Source organism: Cervus elaphus, chromosome 28 (assembly GCF_910594005.1).
Source record: "Cervus elaphus chromosome 28, mCerEla1.1, whole genome shotgun sequence".
In the NCBI taxonomy this organism is placed as follows: Eukaryota; Metazoa; Chordata; class Mammalia; order Artiodactyla; family Cervidae; genus Cervus; species Cervus elaphus.
In genome coordinates this window covers 34,454,131-34,470,982 of record NC_057842.1, presented here as the reverse complement: position 1 = coordinate 34,470,982, position 16,852 = coordinate 34,454,131, and the positions used below count along the sequence as shown (strand labels likewise).

Sequence of the window (16,852 nt, the reverse complement as noted above, 5' to 3'; positions counted from 1 at the left end):
CAGATGGTCAACACCGAAATCAGACTGATTATATTCTTTGCAGCCAAAGATGGAAAAGCTCTATACAGTTAGCAAAAACAAGACTAGGAGCTGACTTGTGGCTCAGATCATGAACTCCATATTGTCAAATTCAGACTAAAATTGAAGAAAGGGAAAACCACTAGACCATTCAAGTATGACCTAAATCAAATCCCTTGTGATTATACAGTGGAAGTGACAAATAGATTCAAGGGATTAGATCTGATAGACAGAGTCCCTGAAGAACTATGGACAGACATTCATGACATTGTACATGAGGCAGTGATCAAGACCATTTCCAAGAAAAAGAAAGGCAAAATGGTTATCTGAGCAGGCCTTACAAATATCTGAGAAAAGAAGAAAAGCTAAAGGCAAAGGAGAAAGGGAAAGATATACCCATTTGAATGCAGAGTTCCAAAGAATAACAAGGAGAGATAAGAAAGCCTTCCTCAGTGATGAATGCAAAGAAATAGAGGAAAATAACAGAATGGGAAAGACTAGAGATCTCTTGAGGAAAATTAGAGACACCAAGGGAACATTTCATGCAAAGATGGGCACAATAAAGGGACAGAAATGGTAGGGACCTAACAGAAGCAGAAGATATTAAGAGGTGGCAAGAATACACAGAAGAACTGTACAAAAGAGATCTTCATGATGCAGATAACCACGATGGTGTGATCACTCACCTAGAGCCAGACATCCTGGAATGTGAAGTCAAGTGGGCCTTAGGAAGCATCACTATGAACAAAGCTAGTGGAGGTGATGGAATTCCAGTTGAGCTATTTCAAATCCTGAAAGATGATGCTGTGAAAGTGCTGTACTCAACATGCCAGCAAATTTGGAAAATTCAGCAGTGACCACAGGATTGGAAAAGGTCAGTTCTCATTCCAATCCCAAAGAAAGGCAATGCCGGAAAATGTTCAAACTACCACACAATTGCACTCATCTCACACACTAGCAAAGTAATGCTCAAAATTCACCAAGCCAGTCTTCAACAGTATGTGAACTGTGAACTTTCAGATGTTCAAGCTGGATTTAGGAAAAAGAAGGCAGAGGAACCAGAGATCAAATTGCCAATATCTGCTGGATCATCGAAAAAGCAAGAGTTCCAGAAAAACATCTACTTCTGCTTTATTGACTATGTCAAAGACTTTGACTGTGTGGATCACAACAAACTGTGGAAAATTCTGAAAGAGATGGGAATACCAGACCACCTGACCTGCCTCTTGAGAAGTCTGTATGCAGGTCAGGAAGCAACAGTTAGAACTGGACATGGAACAACAGACTGGTTCCAAATAGGAAAAGGAGTACGTCAAGGATATATATTGTCACCTTGCTTATTTAACTTATATGCAGAGTGCATCACACAAAATGCTGGGCTGGATGAAGCACAAGCTGGAATCAAGATTGCCGGGAGAAATATCAATAACCTCAGATATGCAGGTGACATCACCCTTATGGCAGAAAGCAAAGAACTAAACAGCCTCTTGATGAAAGTGAAAGAGGAGAGTGTAAAAGCTGGCTTAACCCTTGGCATTCAAAAAATGAAGATCATGGCATCCAGTCCAAACACTTCATGGCAAACAGATGGGGGAAACAATGGAAACAGTGAGAGACTTTATTTTGGGGGGCTCCAAAATCACTGCAGAATGTAACTGCAGCCATGAAATTAAAAGACGCTTGCTTGCTCCTTGGAAGAAAAGCTATGAGCAACCTAGACAGCATATTAAAAAGCAGAGACATGACTTTGCCAACAAAGGTCCATCTAGTCAAAGCTATGGTTTTTCCAGTAGTCATGTATGGATGTGAGAGTTGGACTATAAAGAAAGCTGAGTGTCAAAGAATTTATGCTTTTGAACTGTGGTGTTGGAGAAGCCTCTCAAGAGTCCCTTGGACTGCAAGGAGATCCAACCAGTCCATCCTAAAGGAGATCAGTCCTGAATATTCATTGCAAGGACTGATGTTGAAGCTGAAACTCCAGTACTTTGGCCACCTGATGCGAAGAGCTGACTCACTGGAAAAGACCCTGATGTTGGGAAAGATTGAGGGCAGGAGGAGAAGGGGACGACAGAGGATGAGATGGCTGGATGGTATAACTGACTCAATGGACATGGGTTTGGGTGGACTCTGTGAGTTGGTGATGGACAGGGCGGCCTGGCGTGCTGCAGTTCATGGGGTTGCAAAGAGTCGGACATGACTGAGCGACTTAACTTAACTGAACTGAATGAAGTTCTATGAGGAATTCCTTCCAGAATTAGACGTTAGGAGAGCTTTTTATTCTCATTTAAACCGTTCCTCTTTTCTAAGAATCATATAACCATACATCTTTTCACCCTAGCTCAAAGGCATATCAGGCAAATGCTGAGGTTTAAGTCCAGTTATGTTACCCTTCAATGCTGTTTGTATTCTTTCATTAGTCCTGACTTCCTTCACCATTTAATTAGTTGCTTGATAAAGACTTTTTATTGCATTTCTTTTATGTAGTCACTTCTAATCCTTTTTGAATGGAACAGTGTCTATATTTTTAAAGTATATCTGCATATGTAAATTAAACATGAAATGACAGTGAATTTAGAATGTAAAAGAATTTGTGTATATGCACAACCACACATGTATGTACATGAACACAAGGACACACACCAAGTCATTTCCTCTTGAAGATACATTTTTTATTTTATTCTTCTAATAACCTACTAAGTGTTGGGCACTGTACTGGAAGGGAAAGCCAAAAGATAATTGACCATTTTGGGAGGCATGAAACAAGTTGTTGCTCCTGTGTCACTTTTTGATAAGGCTAACCTGGACCTTTCTGTTTAATACGGCATCATGCCCATTCCTTCTCACCCCGTGCACCCTTACTCATCCTTCCCTTTTGTCCATAGCACTTACCACTTTCTAACGTTAAATGTATTTATGATGTTTATTGTCTACATCCCCTACTTCAAAGTTCTGTGAGAACAGGATTTATCAGACTTTTCCCATGATTTATTCACCCCAACCACCTTGAGTAATACCTGGCATATAGTAGGTACTTCATATTTGTTGAATGATTGGATAATTTTAATAGAATTGCTATAGGAACACCTACAAAGGAGTGTTTGATTCACTGTGAGGGTGTGGAAAAGGCTTTCACAGAGGAGGTTACAAGAGAGCACGCAGGTGGCAACAGAAAGATAATTCAGACACAAGACCAGATTACTCAGAAATAAGAAGGGTAAATTCTGTTATTGTGAGATAGCATATAATACATAAATTGGTCTAAAACAAGACTGTAGAAAAAGCATTTTAGTGATGTGACAAAAACTCAACAAACATTATCTAGCAGCTACTGTTAAAAGACACTAATTTAGGAGCTTCAAAACCAACAAAAATTCTTGCTCACATTTTAGCAGATGAAGATTGTCAAGTACAATAGAATAAAAGAATACAAAATAGTAGGACAAAAATAGAAATTAAGAATTCTTGTAATACAGTATAATAACTTCAAACTACACAACTAAAATTTTATAAAAATAAAAAGATACATGTTTTAAAACTACTTAATTAACAACATGAAAGATTAAGTAGTAGAGGAACATGTTAGGTAGAGATATGATAAAACTTTTTAAAGACCCAAGTTTTGTTTTTGGAAATGAAAACTACAGTGGCTGAGACGTTTAGCACACATTGAATAGGATTAACAGCAGATTTGACAGTGCAGAAGAAAAGATCAGTGAATTTATAGACATAGCAATAGAAACTATCCAAAATGAACAAGAGAAAAAAGCTCCCCAAATTCAGCAGCATATTGATGAATTTTGTAGGACAATGTTAAGTAGCATTATATATATATATATATATATATATATATATATATAATTAATTGGAGTCCCCAAAGGCCAGGAGCAAGGAAAGTAGAAAAAAATATAAGAAATAATAAAAGCCAAAATATTTTCAAATTTTGATAACAACTATAAACCCACAGATCCAAGGAATTCAGCAAATCCAAAGCATATGTGTAGGAGAATAAAAAATAAGTGTTGGTTTCTGTCACTAGTTTATGGCACAGAGCTTGAAATCCTTTCCTAAATGATAAAAAAATTCTCTTGTTCTGTCTTTAATTGACTCTGACACAGTGCTCCAAAAACCCTTATAAATTCCTAAGTGGTAGAAGCACTAAAGAGCATCTTTTGTTCTATTTAAATGACTCTGTGTGGGCTTCTGGATGGAGCTGGTCACCAGAAAAACTAAACCTTGATTAAAAGCTTAGAATTTTTCAGCACTGTCTCCTCCATTTCTCCAGAGTGGGGAGAAGGGCTGGAAACAGTTGATTGACCATGCCTATGTGAGGAATCTTCCGTCAAACCTCTAGTATGGCATTTAGGGAATTTCCAGGTTGGCGAACACACACCCACCCCGGGAGGGTGACACACCCCATCTCCTTGGGGACAGAAGCTGCTGCCCTCAGGCCACTCTCAGACTTGGCCCTGTGTTTCTCTTCGCCTGGCTGTTCATCTGGATCCTTTATCATATCCTTTAATAAACTGGTATATGTGTTTCCCTGAGTTCGGTGAGCCACTCTAGCAAATTAATCAAATCTAAGAGGGGGTCATTAGAATCTCTAGTTGGTTGGGAGCACAAGTGACCACCTGGGCTTGGAATGGACATCCGAAGCATGTGTGTGTCGGCCTGGAGTTACACTGTAGGACACCCAGCTGGTGGCATGTTGTGGAAAAAAATCCACACATTTGGTGACCTGAAATAGTGTTTTGTATATGGAGTAAAGAAGACCCACAGGAGACTGAACCAAAGACATTCCCTACGACAGGAGGGAAAGGCTGTATTTAGTTATCCACTCATCTGTTAATGGACACGTGGATTACTTCAACTTTTTGGCTATTGTGAATAATGCTTCTATGGCCATTGGTATGCAGGTATATGTTTGAGTTCCTGCTTTCAATTCTGCTTTTGGGAATATACCTAGAGTGGAATTGTTGGACCATATGATAATTTTATGTTTAAAGTTTTGAGGAACTGGTGGACTATTTTCCACAGCAACTCTACCATTTTACATTCTGACTAGCAGTGCAGAAGGGCTTCAATTTTTCCACATTCTTGACTTTTCTCCCCTTTTAAAAAAAATTAATAAAAAGCCATCCTAATGGGCATGAAGTAGTATCTCATTGTGGTTTTTGACTTACATTTTTCTAATGGCTAGTGATGTTGAGCATCAAGTACTTATTGGCCATTTGTATATCTTCTTTGGAGAAATGTCTATGTCTGTTATGCACTTTTGTTTTTTGGTTGAGTGTTAGTAATTCTTCATGTAGTCTGGGTATTAATCCCTTACAGGTATATGCTTTATAATTATTCTCTCCTATTTTGGGGGTTGTGTTTTTTCACTGTTAGTAGTGTCCTTTGCTGCACAAATGCTAATTTTGATGAAGTTCAATTTATCTTTGTGCATTGGTTATCTGAACTTTTGGTGTCATATCAAATAAATCATTGCCAAATCCAAGGTCATGAAGGTTTACCCTACCTGTTTTCTTCTAAGAGATTTAGTTTTATTTTTCTTTGGGTCTTTGATCCACTTAAGGTGTAATCAGGTCTAAGAGTTCATGTTCACTCTTTATGTGGATATCCAGATTTTCTAGCACCATTTATTGAAAGACTGTACTTTCTCAATTGAATGATCTTAGCATCCTTGTCAAAAATCATTTGACTACAAATGTGAGAGTTTGCTTCTGGATATCTATTCTATTTCAGAGAGATTTTGACTAGGCTCAGAGAGCTTCCAGGTTGGGGAACCAGAACTCTTTTGTGGGCCCACCATGCTGGGCACTTAACTCCACTGGGACAGAAGCTCCTTTGTTTGGGACCTCACACACACTATATATATATTTAATCTGGTGGTTGATTTATATCCTTTAATATCCTTTGTAATAAATTAGTAATCTAGTGAGTAAACAGGTTTCCTAAGCTCTGTGAGCCTCTCTAGCAAATTAATCACACCCAAGGAAGGGATCATGAAACTTCTGGTTTATAGCCAGTAATAACCTGGGCTTATGACTGGCAAGTGAAGTGGAGGGTAGTCATAGGATTGAGCCCTTAACATGTGGAATCTGATGTCATCTTTGGGTAAGTAGTGTCAGAATTGAGTTGAATCAGAAGACACCCAGCTGGTGTCAGAGAATTGCTTGGATGTGCAGGGAAATACCCCCGACACACACTGGAAATTGGTGACCAGACCCTTTGGCAAGGCAATTGATAATATTTGTCCACTGTGGCTTTATTTCTAAAATTCTAGCATAATAGTCTTGTTCCTCTTTCTTCCTTCTGTTGTACTTACTGAACAAAACCCTAATCCTGGTTATGTGTAACTACTGTAAACCTGTATCCAAGTAGCTGGTCAAAGAGCACAATCATGCTGCTGGGTGTCATTGTAAACACATAGCCTCTGAGCTCAGCCGCTGCCTGACAATCCTTTTACACTTCTCTAGTATGCCTGCTCTACTCCCAGACAACTGATGACTCACCCATGGTAATTTATACCTTTCTCAAACTCTCTCATTATGTTTGTAGGAAGGTAGAGAGTATGCATCTTACTACAGAGCCCAGGAGAATGAGTCACACACATACCTGACACTTGCTGCTGGCAGAGCCAGTGGGGAGGGAGGGAGCCTCCTATCACTGAAGTATGCAAGTTCACTCAGCGATGTTACAGGGAAGATTCAAGCATTCTACAGGACAGCAGAAGAGAATGGCCTCTTCTAACTCCAGGATTCTAGGATTCCATGTTGCTTCTCATATTCTATCAAAATGTCTTGCTGAAACTTTTCTTCCATCACCGTGTTAACAATGTTATGAGACTCCTCTGGCCATCTCTTTAAGGTTAGGACATGTAACTCGGTGACACGGTTGAAGGTTGTTACAAAATTGCTGCTTGTCTCTTCTCTCTCCTCTCCCTCCCCAGTACCAAAATATGACAAAACGCATCTGCCCCCACATTTCCTTTTCCTTATCACCTTCTCCTTACCTGTATAGCCAAATTTCTTCAAAGAGAGGTTTTCACTCACTGTCTAAACTTCCTTTCACCTCACTTCTCTGGAATTTAGCTTTTGTTGCCACCATTTACCCTATTTTTGCTAAGACCATTTGGTAGTTGTCGGAGCCAATGGGCACTTCTCATTATTTCCCTTTCCTGATCTCTACAGCACTTGGCACTGTTGGTTGGCTGCGCTCTCTCTGAACATCCTTCTTCCACAATATCATGCTTTTTGGGATCTGTAACTCTACTTCTCATTCTGCCCTCTAAGTGTTGGTGTCCCCCAAAGTTCTGTGCCCAACTCTATTCCCTGTTGTTTTTGTCCACATACCTTTGGCTTTATCGAGCTCACACTTGCCATACTCCAGACCCTTGTGTTTAACTGCTTGTATTATTCCAGAGAAACTTTAATTTCAGTACACCTGAAATCATACTGCATCTTTAGCCCACACTTCATTTTCTTTCATGTGCCACAAACATTTATCACCACTTCCCACCAGTTCTACATTTTCACTCTTCAGTCCCTCACTTCCATGCCCATTAACAATTCTTCCTTTCGGTCTTCATCTGAACCAATTCAATGCATTTTGGATCAGTCGTATTGTTAGTCAGGGCCCCATCTTTTCTGAACAAATTGCAGCCAATATGCTTTTGGCTGATTTTGAAGTGATTTTCAACAATTAAAATAGCCTAAACGTGCTATTTATTACCTGTTTAAAATCTAGAGGATCAAGTTGAATTTCTAACTAAGCATTGCAGGACATCTGTAGGATAGGGTCAGGGTTTCAACCTTTCCTAGTTCTCTCTGTGTAAGGTGTGGGGAGGGCTCAAAGAGGGGGAGTTCAGGTTCTTCATCTGGGTGGCTGAAGGGTTAAAAATGTTACAATTATACTAATTATAAGGTAGATGCTCAAGAAATGGCTATGCTTGTTATGTTCCATGGTCCTACAGGATTATACTGAGTTCTCTGGATGCAGCTGGCCTGCTCTTTCCTGTCGTTTCAGCTTGTACCTTAAACAGCCTCACCTTTGGTCTATCTGGTTAATTGCTGCTCATTCTTAAATATTATACTTGGGTACCACTCCCATATAAGTGGTAACTAAGGGAGCTAACTAAGCTCCCAGGCAGCTTAGTTAGCTTGACATCACAGGCAAGTAGTCACTACTTAGGTAGAACTCACTTCCTCCTCCCTGCTCCCATTATATACTGATTTGTGGCCCTTCTGATGCTGCTATTAAAAAAAGAAAGGTTTGGTTTTAGGCTATTTCAGCAAGTGTATGGTTAGCTCCTTGTGGACACGTGTTCATCATCTTTGTATGTCCATAATTAGCATAGTCACCTGCAGGAGTTCTAATCATCAAATCCTTGATAAGTAAATGTCCAAATTATGAGATATGCATAAACAAGGGGCAAGAAAAATGAGCTTATAACTATTTTCTGAAATAAACATTAACATTTTTTGTTGGAAAATTCAGTCTCTTAGTTGAAGAAAAAATTCCAAGCATTTGGTAAAAGCTTTTTTTCAGGATAAACAACACACTACCAGCTCTACATACTCAAATGCAATGGTTTATTCCTTGAAGACTGTGTGAGGATTAAATGATAATCTTTCTTTTGGCCTCTCAGCACAGTGCCTGACATGTAGCAGTCATTTTAAAAGTTGGTCTTTAACATTATTATAATTATTCATAGATGTTTATATGAATGTTCACCCAGGCTCTTCTAAAATCTACATTACTGAATCAACTAAATTTAGCACCCTTAGAAATGGATACACTCTTTCAGGCCACAGGATACAATGTAGTAGCCTGCCAAGGTGTACTGAAAACTTTAAAAAGGTGTCATTAACATGTGATAATGGTTACTTGTCCATGTTCATGTGTCAATACTAAATTGCCTATGTAGAAAACTAACAAGCTGGCTTCTTAACACTGAGCACGGATGTTGTACTACAAACCCTAGGTCCTCAACTATCAGAATAACTTCAAAAACATAAGTTGGCAGTATTTTATATACTTGGAAGTCCATAATTTCCACAAGTGTTTTCATTCTAGCCTTCTAAATTTAGAGAACACACTTTAGTTTTACATGGTAATGCAACAAATGAATAGGTTATAACATTTATCTCCCTATCCCGACTTTGCTATTATTGAAGTAAAATAATATTTCATGATTATCATGCAGTGAAACTTTTTCTGGCAAGTCTTACCTGGAATTTAAAAGTATTTAAAAATTACCAAGAAACTTACTGGAAAAAAGAAAAATATTGTTTGTTCTAACAAAATTTATTATGCAGTAATTACAAAGGTTAAAGATTCTTCCATCTCAAATAAAAATAACTGTTATGATTACACACATAATATAGTACCTTAGAGTGAGTCCAATAAATATCACAGGACGTACAGGGCATTTTCAACTGGAGAGACACATACTTTCTCACAGTGTGTGAACACAGGAGAGCCTGCTCACATAATGATCTGCATAAGGTCATGCTCTTAGTCAGAGTCCACACAGAACTGTGCAAGCCAGTTCTTTCAGAATGTGAAGTACCGGGCAAACCACTCCTGGCGCTGGGGATCTGGAGAAGCCACGGGGGAAGCTTCACTCTGAGGAGGACTGGATTCATAAAGAGAGAGACATGTAACCCAGCGTTAAGCTGTTTTGCAAAAGGAAGGGAAAAGCACATAAAACATCAGGGCAGACGAGCACAGCTAGTTCCCTAAGTTAGGAGATGCGTTTTAAAGCTTGGCTATTTCCTCTATACTAGGTGGTGGTCCCCACTCCAGGAGAGTGCAGAGCAGCTCAGATGAAGTCCATTAAGGAGAAGCCACGTTACACAACAATTACAAAAAAAAAAAAAAACCCAAAAAATCAGACAGTTGAGAAAAGTAACGTGACCTTCTTTGAACAAAAAAGTTCAGGAGGAACTGCGGGAAATAAGAACAAGATAACATTCTTCTCATTCAGCACCTTTTTGCTTTTCATTAATTAAAAAATTTTTTAGAATCTGACACAAGTATTTCTTACAGATGTGTCCTTAAATATAACTAATTTAAGTGACTAAACCATGGTATAATATTTTTCTGTATGTATATTTAAACTTTCATAATTCCACAAGCAGATACTCTAGGGGAAAGGAGTGTATTAAAAAGTCAATTTCCCCTCCATCTTCAAAGTTATATACTTTATACTTATCTTAACTCTAACTAAAGATTCTTTGGGCTAGTTAAGAAAATAAAAGCATCCCTACCGTCTCTGGGGGAAATTACAAGGCACGCAACAATGTGTAATGGAAACTCCAGTGGCCATGTTCCTTGAGCCCATGCACATGCATCTTAATGATACCTGAACGTACCCATGCACGAAGGAAAATAAGCAACACAAAGTATTTAGCAGGAGACACATTCACACGTGTATTTGACTATTTTTCATTCTTGCTATCATCTTTTCTATTTGAAATAATGTCATTAACTAGTCATTAATCAGTTTAGAAAAAAAAGTAGTTTACCTGTAAGATTATTACTAGTGACACGGAGATTTAGTAAGAACAAGTCAAAAAATTTTAAAACAGCACAAAATCAGTAATAGTAAGCATAAAATGACAGTACTTTCTGACTTTAATTATTTCATGAGTAAACAAATAATTTCATTCTAATTTTACATGTTAATACATTTACTTGAGAACTCTGAGATAAAATTGGAATGGTAATTACAAAACTTTTCTTCTCAATTTCCTACTTTTATCATTAAGTTCCCAGAGCTTAATATATTTTTTTATTTTGGCAAGAAGTATATATGTTTATAAATAAGCAAGGGGAAGATAAACAGATAAGAAACAAAAGCCACTTAATAAAAAATATTTTGAATTTCTGTTATAAGGATAGGTTGTTAATGAAAAATTGGTGATAATTCTAAAAATGAAGCAATGGTCCATACATATTAAAATTCTAAGCATATAATTACATTAGCACCTCTTTAAGCATTTAGAAAATTGACTGACAACAAAATAGAAAAAAATCTTTTTAAACAGTCAAAAAGGAGTTCTCTAGAGAGGTGATAAATATATTTTGAAAATATTTCACAATAAAATTTCTTTTGCTAGGCTGTTCTTAAAGTAGTAGATTTCTGCAATGTAAGAAGGTAAATTTCTCAAGTTAAAAAAGAAAAAAATAGCACTGGTGAGACGGGGCTCACCTCAGAAATGTCTTGGGCTCTTTGGACGGCACGGGCTGAGGAAGTGGTTTGCTGTTGTTGAACTCAATATCATGGATGGGAGAGTTAGGAATGGGATCCAGGCGGTTAGGATGTCCATTGCCCACTCCACCAGATTCCAGAGCACTTAGATTGGGAACACTCACAAACCTGTTTGTGGGTGACTTATCATTCTTCTTCTTTTGCTGCATTAAAAATAATACATGTGAGGACAGTGCCTGCATGAGGACGAATGAGAAAACAGGAAGAGTAGAAGATATAAATTTGGCATGGGAAAGTTTTGGAAGATGGATGTTAAAATGAACCAGTGTTACCCAAAGTGTGGTCTGGGGATCTTTAGAGGTGATCTTTATCTACTTGGAACCCTCACAGACAGACATACTGCTCAGACAGAAAGAATGAGGAAGAAATGTTTAGGAATTGTTCATGGGGAGGAGGGTGGGTATAGAGAAGGCCAAGGGGTAAAGACTACAGGGAGGGAAAGGGGGAAAGAGTACATCTCATGGATCTCACGAGGTTGAATGGGTTTAGGCTAAAATGAGGAAAAGGTGAAAAGTTAACATAATTTTAAAAGAGAGGTCCGTGAACTTTAGCCATCTGTCAAAGGGAGGCAGTCCTTGCCTGGAAAATAAAAGGAATGAGAAAATGCTTGGCAAAGTTAGTTTGAAACAAGTCTCACATCTCTACCTAGGACTTAGAGCTGACCTAGAGAAATAATTTGGTTTTAAATTCACTATACCATCTTTCTGAAGAGGGAAAATGAAATCTGTATACTTAAGTCTCATTTACCAATTCATTGGTAGTTATCATAATAGCTCACAATCTTTTAAGAAATTTAAGAGTTATAAGACAAAAGTGATCAGTGTCGTCTTTCAACTGGCCTTTAAAACTGACAGATGAAAACAGCAATACAACTGTGGATTATTAAAATCTATTGGCTTTCAAATCATTAGCTTTAAGCTCTATTCATTTGTAGAATCAATGAACATCATCTTGCTATGTGGAATAAAAACTAACATGTATGATATTTTGAATATTCCATCTTTTACTGACTAAAAGTATGCTAATTAAACGTATGAAATAATTTTTTTGTAAGATGACTCCAGAATTAAAAAAAAAAGACAATAGAAAGATGGTCCTTTTCCTTACATATAATGATCTCATTACCTAGACACTGTCCTCTATGTCATTTTCTGTGAATCATAAAGTCCCAGGAAAGAAGCCTATTTTAGCATAACGGCAAAAATAAAGGGTGATACCATCTTCAGAATTTGTGAAAACTGAGTCACTATTAGGAGTCAAAATTTATGAAGATGTATCTTTGGCATTTTCTTGTTTTAGTCATAAGAGGGCAAAATCAAAACTACTTAAGTTTTTTATTTTAAGAAATTAAAAGTATCATTGGCAACATTCTACAATAATGATTTTGTGACTAAAAATGTAATTCTCATAAAATAAGAAAATATTTCCAATCTTGTTTTAACAAGTCTCCTAACCTAGCTTTTTAATTAAAAGCTAATGTCACCCTAAATAATGAATTTAAAAACTGAAACTAACTATATTCATTCATTCACCAGTTATTTTTTTGAGAAGGCTCTATATGCCATTCCATTTTACAAATCATTTAAGTCATTTTAGAAAACAGTTTAAAGTTTGAAGCAGTTTAACTTGTGAAGGAAGGATAAATCCCATCTTCTTCACAGAAGTTTTATGAACTTGAAAAGCAGAAGTTTTTCTGGCTAAGCTCCTAAGAGAAATTAGGTATGATGTCAAAATTAATGAAATCTGAATTGGAAAAAAAAAAAAAACAGCTTTAGCACTGGCATTTTTATTTCTACTACTGATTTATGCTAAAAGATATATAATCCCTATAAAGCCAACATACACAGCTGTTTGTTATTACTTGCTTTATTCACTAGAGTGGTTTGTTCTAGCTTATAAGCTAGAATTTTGTTACCGAACAAATATTTACTAAATACCCACTATACCTATAGCACCATGACAGGAGCCAGAGTAGGCTGGGGTACCAAGAGGTACAAGGCTTAGCCATGTCCATTTCATTTGTCTACAAGGCTCTTCTATCTGTCCTAAGACAGCAACAGAATGTTAGAACAGGTCATTTTCAACTTTAATTTTCAAAAAAGGTGATAAGGCCATGAGAAATAAGGCCATTCTCTGAAGACAAGTAGGTAACAAAACGCAAGTCCAACCTAAGGCCCATTATGGCAGGGAGAGCTGTTGGGGACACACAGCTTGGAGTACTGTTCAAGATTCCCCAGAGGATAGTGAACACTAAGGAAATGACGGAAATTATCTTGAAAAGACTGAAGTTAGCTTTTTAAAAAAAAATAGATACGAAAAATGAAATGGTATAACCAAGGTTTTACAATGTTAATAAAACATTGTTTCAAGGAATATGAATTTTCAGCAAATAAATGAATATTATTAGCATCTCATTCTGAAAATTAGTACACAAAGAATTCATAGATTTAGTCCTAGATTATTAAATTTAAGGAAACACTTTTTGGAAGCTTTGTCCTATGCTGCTCTAAATATTTTATAAAAATTTTAATCAAGTTTTAAACCACATTCCTATTTTGCAATGTTTATAGCACATACCTTCATCAGTGGATTAATGACACCAACCGTAGGACTTGAATTAAACACTTTGTTGAAGTTAGTTTCTCGATTGACTAATTCCAGCTGATAAAATTTATTATCCTCCTATGCGAAAGAATTACAAACATTTCTTAAACATTTTCTATTGACTATTTAAATCTTAACTATATAAATGCCATTTCATTCAAAATTTAATATAAAACCTGAATGAAAATTTATATACATTATTCAAAGATTTCTAGACCTAATTGCCAGGGTCTTAAAGTCGGCTGGTTGGTAAGTTCTCAGCACCTTTAAAACCTTATGCTCTGGGACTCCTCTCTTCCTTTCATACCTCTTCCCTCCAAGGCTAGCTAAATGCTCTATTTGGCCCATCTCTTTTCCAGAGGGCTGACTGTGTGTTTTGATTAGGCTTAACTTGTATTCATGGAGCTGTGTGCATGGCTGAGTTGTTTCCGTCTATGAAGATGACACTATGGTATATCATTATTTGTGAGTCCTAATCTGCTCTCTGAATATATTTAAGCAGTGGTAACCACAGAATAGAGAAAAAGTGAATCGTCCATACAGAGATAAGCCCTTTGCCTTTCGTTTCACCAAGTGCTTCCTACAATCAGACTGTAGGAAGTAAACACATAAGTAAATGGATCACTGTGTTGTGAAAGGCAGGCCTATGCTCTAGTAGAACTAGATTATTCAGCCCCCTTCTAGTTACGACTGACTATAATTTGCATTGTTTTTTTTTTTTTTTATTAGTTGGAGGCTAATTACTTCACAACATTTCAGTGGGTTTTGTCATACATTGATATGAATCAGCCATAGATTTACACGTATTCCCCATCCCGATCCCCTCTCCCACCTCCCTCTCCACCCGATTCTTCTCGGTCTTCCCAGTGCACCAGGCCCGAGCACTTGTCTCATGCATCCCACCTGGGCTGGAGATCTGTTTCACCATAGATAGTATACATGCTGTTCTTCTGAAATATCCCACCCTCACATTCTCCCACAGAGTTCAAAAGTCTGTTCTGTATTTCTGTGTCTCTTTTTCTGTTTTGCATATAGGGTTATTGTTACCATCTTTCTAAATTCCATATATATGTGTTAGTATGCTGTAATGTTCTTTATCTTTCTGGCTTACTTCAGTCTGTATAAGGGGCTCCAGTTTCATCCATCTCATTAGGACTGGTTCAAATGAATTCTTTTTGACGGCTGAGTAAAATTCCATGGTGTATATGTACCACAGCTTCCTTATCCATTCATCTGCTGATGGGCATCTATGTCCTGGCTATTATAAACAGTGCTGCGATGAACATTGGGGTGCACGTGTCTCTTTCAGATCTGGTTTCCTCAGTGTGTATGCCCAGAAGTGGGATTGCTGGGTCATATGGCAGTTCTATTTCCAGTTTTTTAAGAAATCTCCACACTGTTTTCCATAGCGGCTGTACTAGTTTGCATTCCCACCAACAGTGTAAGAGGGTTCCCTTTTCTCCACACCCTCTCCAGCATTTACTGCTTGTAGACTTTTGGATAGCAGCCATCCTGACTGGCGTGTAATGGTACCTCATTGTGGTTTTGATTTGCATTTCTCTGATAATGAGTGATGTTGAGCATCTTTTCATGTGTTTGTTAGCCATCTGTATGTCTTCTTTGGAGAAATGTCTGTTTAGTTCTTTGGCCCATTTTTTGACTGGGTCATTTATTTTTCTGGAATTGAGCTTCAGGAGTTGCTTGTATATTTTTGAGATTAATCCTTTGTCTGTTTCTTCGTTTGCTATTATTTTCTCCCAATCTGAGGGCTGTCTTTTCACCTTACTTATAGTTTCCTTTGTAGTGCAAAAGCTTTTAAGTTTCATTAGGTCCCATTTGTTTAGTTTTGCTTTTATTTCCAATATTCTGGGAGGTGGGTCATAGAGGATCTTGCTGTGATTTATAATTTGCATTGTTAATCTTAGCCCACGTGCCTCACAGTTCATAGAATCAGGGAGTAGTGAAAAGACTGTACACTACTCTGTGGCTAGAACTGGAAAATCAACAGCTATTTCTACTACAGATAAAAAATAGTAATACATTTGCTGATTTCATAGATGGAATATGAGGTAATTTTTCATGAATCTACTGCTATCAGAGCAAGCTACGATGCATGTGCTCATGCTCACAAAGCTTGGGAAAATGGGTGGTTAGTGGGTTGAAATAGCTCATACTCTGTCTTTCCAATGCCTGCTCCTGGGTTCCATTTATGAACCCCAGTCAACTACCTGTTGCTTTTGGCAGGAACTTCTAATCCCATGAAACAGGATGGCTTTCCTAAATGCTTTAAGAAACACGTTAAGGAACAAGGACTTCAATATAAATGCTCTTAGACTCTCTTTGCATGCTAATATCCAAAGCTGTTATGAAAAGATCAATGAGCAAATAGAATGGTTAGCATTCTATTTCTAGTTATACTCTGATTTTTATTTGTCAGTGGCAGTAAAAAGCAATATTTTACTTACTGATCAGGTCATATAATTTTAGAAGATTCTGAAATGTTTTATGAATTTTAAAACATTTGTGTATTTTTATTCTTGAAGAATAATGACTCTAATGAAGGCAGTATATTTATTGTTAAATCTGTATTTTCTTCCCTGATGGACTTCTCAGAGCCCCTAACACCTTAGTGTGCATTGAGACTCTCAACAGAGAGCCGGTAGCTTTTCTTAGGGAAACCCTAAGAAAATGGAATCCTTTTTCCATGAAGTATGTCTTTGGATCAGGCTTTGGTGGAACACACTTTAGGAAGCTGACATGACTAATTGGAAGTATACACTGCAGGCTAATGCATGTATGTGTTGAGTTCTTTCCTATCCAATTACACACACACACACTTCAATAGTTTACTAATGTACACTGGCAGTGACATATTACTGAACATTCAATATGTACTCAAAAGCATTTTTTAAAAAAAATTACTGAAAAAAACAATCTCCTTACCCTAATACC

The 16,852-nt window shown here is 37.3% G+C and overlaps 1 protein-coding gene across 8 annotated transcripts in view; it reads right to left on the bottom strand.

The window, feature by feature from the left end:
- Positions 1-9,315: 9,315 nt before the first annotated feature.
- The window catches only part of FAM184A (family with sequence similarity 184 member A), a 120,276-nt gene continuing 112,739 nt past the window's right edge, over positions 9,316-16,852 (bottom strand). For 4 of the 8 annotated variants that reach the window (XM_043890360.1, XM_043890358.1, XM_043890362.1 and 1 more), the window contains 3 exons: positions 13,874-13,978; positions 11,237-11,472; positions 9,316-9,658 (listed from right to left, as the gene is read on the bottom strand). In XM_043890360.1, coding sequence (XP_043746295.1) covers positions 9,577-9,658; positions 11,237-11,472; positions 13,874-13,978 — 423 coding nt within the window. In that variant the 3' untranslated portion in view covers positions 9,316-9,576. The other 4 variants (XM_043890361.1, XM_043890359.1, XM_043890364.1 and 1 more) reach the window with 2 other exon arrangements.